The following is a 5000-nucleotide window of genomic DNA, read 5'->3' on the forward strand; positions in this document are numbered from 1 at the left end:
TAAACGCAATTTACGCATGTTTCCCTTCTGCGTCCACATGGAACAAAGCTTTACTATGAGCCACGTGTATCACTTACACGCGGCGTCATTACGTATTATAGTAAAACCCAGAACCTCAGCTTCTTTTATGTATAGAGCTAGTACCAACCCTTATGTTCACATGACAAAGAACATATGCTATGTTAGATAGAAGAAGCCGAGGTTCCTCTAGTATGCTATGTTCCTTGATGAAGAGGTATAAACTCTTTGTCACGTAAACATAAGGTTTGGTACTGGCTCTGTAGATAGAAGAAGCTAGGGTTCTTTTAGTATGCTATGTTCCTTGATGAAGAGGTACAAAGTCCTCAAGAAACATAACATACTAGAAGAATCTCAGCTTCTTCTATCTACAGAGCCAGTACGAACCTTTACGTTCACATAAGGAGTTTGCACCTCTTCATCAAGGAACAGCATACTAAAAGAACCCTAGCTTCTTTTATCTATAGGGCCAGTAACAACTCTTATGTTCACATGAGAAGGAATTTGTACCTCTTCATCAAGGAACATAGCATACCAGAAGGTACTAGCTAAGTAGATAGAAGAGGCTTGGGCGCTGATCATTTGTATACATGATCAGTCTCTAGGGCATTGTCGCTGTTCCATGCCTGTGGCATTCATGAGGGGAATTTAAACCTTTGAAAGTAGAAAACGACTGTAAAGAATATGTGTTCTAATATTGAAATACCTGGTAGCGTATGACAGGTATATTACGCATATGAGGATACTATATGCGTTTACCCATAGGCAATACAAATTGGCCTTCCGTTTACCTGTGTGGTGTATGGGAGTGTTCGTGTGTCTCAGGGTGAAGCCAAGCTTCTGATAGCTCGATTACTCCGGGGATCGTTCCGTTTGTTGGCATTTGTAAAGCCTCTGTAATACGATATAGCCAAAGGGTGGCGAAAGCCATCCCTTGGATCTCTACCTTTCCCTTCCCTTCCTCTAAGGAACTCCTCCTCCTCCTCCTCCTCCTTCTCTTACTCTTTCTCCTCCTCCTCCTCCTCATCCTCATCCTCCTCCTCCTCCTCCTCCTCCTCTCCTCCCCTTCCTCCTCCTCATCCTCCCCTTCCTCCTCCTCCTCCCCTTCATCCTCCTCCTCCTCCTCCTCCTCCTCCTCCTCCTCCTCCTCCCCTTCTTCCTCCTCCTCCTCCACCTCCTCCTCATGAAGAGGGAATGAGAAGATAATCTCGACGTAAGGGGGAATTTATACCTCTTCATCAAGGAACATAGCATACTAGAACCTCATCTTATCCTATCTACAGAGCCAATCCAACCCTTATGTTCACAAGACAAAGAAATTATACCTCTTCATCAAGGAGCATAGCATACTAGAAGAACCTCAGCTTCTCCTATCTACAGAGCCAATCCAACCCTTATGTTCACATAACAAAGAATTTATACCTCTTCATCAAGGAACATAGCATACTAGAAGAGTCTCAGCTTCTTCTATGTACAGAGCCAATACCAACCCTTATGTTCACATAACAAAGAATTTATACCTCTTCATCAAGGAGCATAGCATACTAGAAGAACCTCAGCTTCTCCTATCTACAGAGCCAATCCAACCCTTATGTTCACATAACAAAGAATTTATACCTCTTCATCAAGGAACATAGCATACTAGAAGAGTCTCAGCTTCTTCTATGTACAGAGCCAATACCAACCCTTATGTTCACATAACAAAGAATTTATACCTCTTCATCAAGGAACATAGCATACTAGAAGAGTCTCAGCTTCTTCTATGTACAGAGCCAATACCAACCCTTATGTTCACATAACAAAGAATTTATACCTCTTCATCAAGGAACATAGCATACTAGAAGAGTCTCAGCTTCTTCTATGTACAGAGCCAATACCAACCCTTATGTTCACATAACAAAGAATTTATACCTCTTCATCAAGGAACATAGCATACTAGAAGAGTCTCAGCTTCTTCTATGTACAGAGCCAATACCAACCCTTATGTTCACATAACAAAGAATTTATACCTCTTCATCAAGGAACATAGCATACTAGAAGAGTCTCAGCTTCTTCTATGTACAGAGCCAATACCAACCCTTATGTTCACATAACAAAGAATTTATACCTCTTCATCAAGGAACATAGCATACTAGAAGAACCTCAGCTTCTTCTATGTACAGAGCCAATATCAACCCTTATGTTCACATGACAAAGAATTGATACCTCTTCATAAAGGAACATAGCATACCAGAAGAGTCTCAGCTTCTTCTATGTACAGAGCCAATACCAACCCTTATGTTCACATGGCAAGAAGTTTATACCTCTTCATCAAGGAACATAGCATACTAGCAGAACCTCAGCTTCTTTTATCTACAGAGCCAGTACCAACCCTTATGTTCACGTTACAAAGAGTTTATACCTCTTCATCAAGGAACATAGCATACTAGAAGAACCTCAGCTTCTTTTATCTACAGAGCCAGTACCAACCCTTATGTTCACGTTACAAAGAGTTTATACCTCTTCATCAAGGAACATAGCATACTAGAAGAACCTCAGCTTCTTTTATCTACAGAGCCAGTACCAACCCTTATGTTCACGTTACAAAGAGTTTATACCTCTTCATCAAGGAACATAGCATACTAGAAGAACCTCAGCTTCTTTTATCTACAGAGCCAGTACCAACCCTTATGTTCACGTTACAAAGAGTTTATACCTCTTCATCAAGGAACATAGCATACTAGAAGAACCTCAGCTTCTTCTATGTACAGAGCCAATAGCAACACTTATGTTCACATAACAAAGAATTTATACCTCTTCATCAAGGAACATAGCATACTAGAACCTCAGCTTCTTTTATCTACAGAGCTAGTATCAACCCTTATGTTCACATGACAAAGAATTAATACCTCTTCATCAAGGAACATAGCATACTAGAAGAGTCTCAGCTTCTTCTATGTACAGAGCCAATACCAACCCTTATGTTCACATGACAAAGAATTTATACCTCTTCATCAAAGAACATAGAATACTAAAAGAACCTCAGCCTCTTTAATCTACAGAGCTAGTCTTCTTTGTCTACATCTTTTCCCACATAGCATACTAGAAGAACCTCAGATTCTTTTATCCTTCTATCATTCCCATACAGTTTTTTTAGATTTGTTTTCTATTTTTTTTTTTTTATGTAATTTTAGGAGGAATTCTCTCATTCACATCTATCATATACTTGGCCATCTTCTCCAATCACAACTCACTCATGAAATGTACTTTTGAATCCAACAAAATTTCCTTAGGCACCCTTTGAGGATATGACTGCACACTGGAGAAAGCTAAGCTTTTCCCCTCTGCAGGGTCAGTCTTCTAGATTATTCCAACAGAGCAACCATAAGGTTGACATCTGGAAGAATAGATCTAGAAATCTGACCATTTGTTCACATGACAAAGGCTTGTACCACTCCATCATGGAACCGTTGCATACTGGAAGAAACTCATCTTTTTCCCTCTACAGTACTCATCCTCCAGGTTACTCCGACAGAATTGTGTCTTTGTTGTACTCTAGTTGAACTCTCTTTATTCTGGAACGCAATCCTTTTTTCATTCTCAAGTATTTTTTTTTTTAGATTTTTTTTTATGTAATTTTAGGAAGAATTCTCTCATTCACATCCATTATATACTTGGCCATCTTCTTCAATCATAACTCACTTATGAAATGTAGTTTTGAATCCAAAAAAATTTCTTTAGGTACCCTTTGAGGATATGACTGCATACTAGAGAAAGCTAAGCTTTTTCCCTCTGCAGGGCCAGTCTTCTAGATTATTCCCTCAGAGCAACCATAAGGTTGACATCTGGAAGAATAGATCTATAAATCCGACCATTTGTTCACATGACGAAGGCTTGTACCACTCCATCATGGAACCGTTGCATACTAGAAGAAGCTCATCTTTTTCCCTCTGCAGAGCACATCCTCTAGGTTACTCTAACAGAATTGTTTCTTAGTTGTATACTTTTAGATTTTTCTTTTTTATTTCTTCTATTGAACAAAATCCTTTTTACTCTTCAAAGTTTTCTTCTTTGATAACCTCTTGTAAGATATTTCTAATCTTAGCTTTTTGTTTGCGTCCCATTACCTTTATCTTTATAATTTCTTCATAACCATCACTATTACTATCAGAATCTCCTTGTGTTCCTGAGCTATTCTCTTTTTGGTAGTCTTGAAGTTCCTTTTCAATGTTCTCACTTTTCCAGAGGTTTTCATTTTGTTCTTCTGATAATTCCTCTTGTATTATTTGTGTTATCCTTGCCAAAGCAATATCCTTACCTTTCCTATTAAGATTTTTTCTCAAGTCAGCAGATTGTCCACGAAGATCGCCTTCTTCCTTTTTGTTTCCTTGAATGATATTTTCAAGAAGATGGCCTTCTTCCCTAATATTTCCTCGTATGATATTTTCAAAATACTGGATACGCCTTTCTACGATGCCTTCTTCTATATCTTCAAGTTTAACCTTCTTTTTCTCTTCTTTTTTTTCATCTTTCAGAGCCTCTTCCCTTAGTTGAACAGGAGCATATACTATGTCCCTTTTTTGTTGTGATATTTCATCCTGTGCAATTTGTCTGATTTTTACGAAGGCTACATCTTTTGCTTTCCTCCTAAGATGCTTTCTCTCCTCCTGAGATTTTCCTTCAAGATCATCTTTTTGTTCCCTATTTCTATTGTGCTCTGCGTCATTTCTAATCATTTCTTCATATTTCATAACATGATACTTTAACCTTTCTTTGTTTTCAAGTGAAGGACTTCTTTTTTGAATTCCTACAATTGTAGCTAAGGCCACTTGTGTGGCCTCCCTCTTTGCATTCCTTTTGATTCCAAGACAATCCAGTTTGCTATTCCTTGTCTGTTTTGCTTCGCCTTTACTCCTTTCTTCATATTCCAGAACAAGTTTCTTCACTTTTCCTTTGTTTTCAAGTGAAGGACTTTTTTCTTCCTCCGCCATTTTTCGAGTTTT

The 5000-nt window shown here is 38.6% G+C and overlaps 2 protein-coding genes across 7 annotated transcripts in view; one reads left to right on the forward strand and one right to left on the reverse strand.

Moving 5' to 3' along the window:
* Nucleotides 1–5000, forward strand: part of LOC137642705 (uncharacterized) — a 359826-nt gene that overhangs the window by 232375 nt on the left and 122451 nt on the right. The gene's annotated exons all lie outside the window — the stretch shown is intronic.
* LOC137643277 (arginine and glutamate-rich protein 1-like) lies at nucleotides 4047–4988 on the reverse strand. Its single transcript, XM_068376117.1, has one exon. It carries the CDS (start codon nucleotides 4986–4988, stop codon nucleotides 4047–4049), a length of 942 nt encoding a protein of 313 aa, XP_068232218.1.

The sequence above is a fragment of the Palaemon carinicauda genome, chromosome 6, assembly GCF_036898095.1.
Source record: "Palaemon carinicauda isolate YSFRI2023 chromosome 6, ASM3689809v2, whole genome shotgun sequence".
In the NCBI taxonomy this organism is placed as follows: Eukaryota; Metazoa; Arthropoda; class Malacostraca; order Decapoda; family Palaemonidae; genus Palaemon; species Palaemon carinicauda.

Excerpts from the sequence above, each read along its gene's own strand:
- LOC137643277 (XM_068376117.1), bottom strand. The coding sequence starts at position 4,988 with ATGGCGGAGGAAGAAAAAAGTCCTTCACTTGAAAACAAAGGAAAAGTG.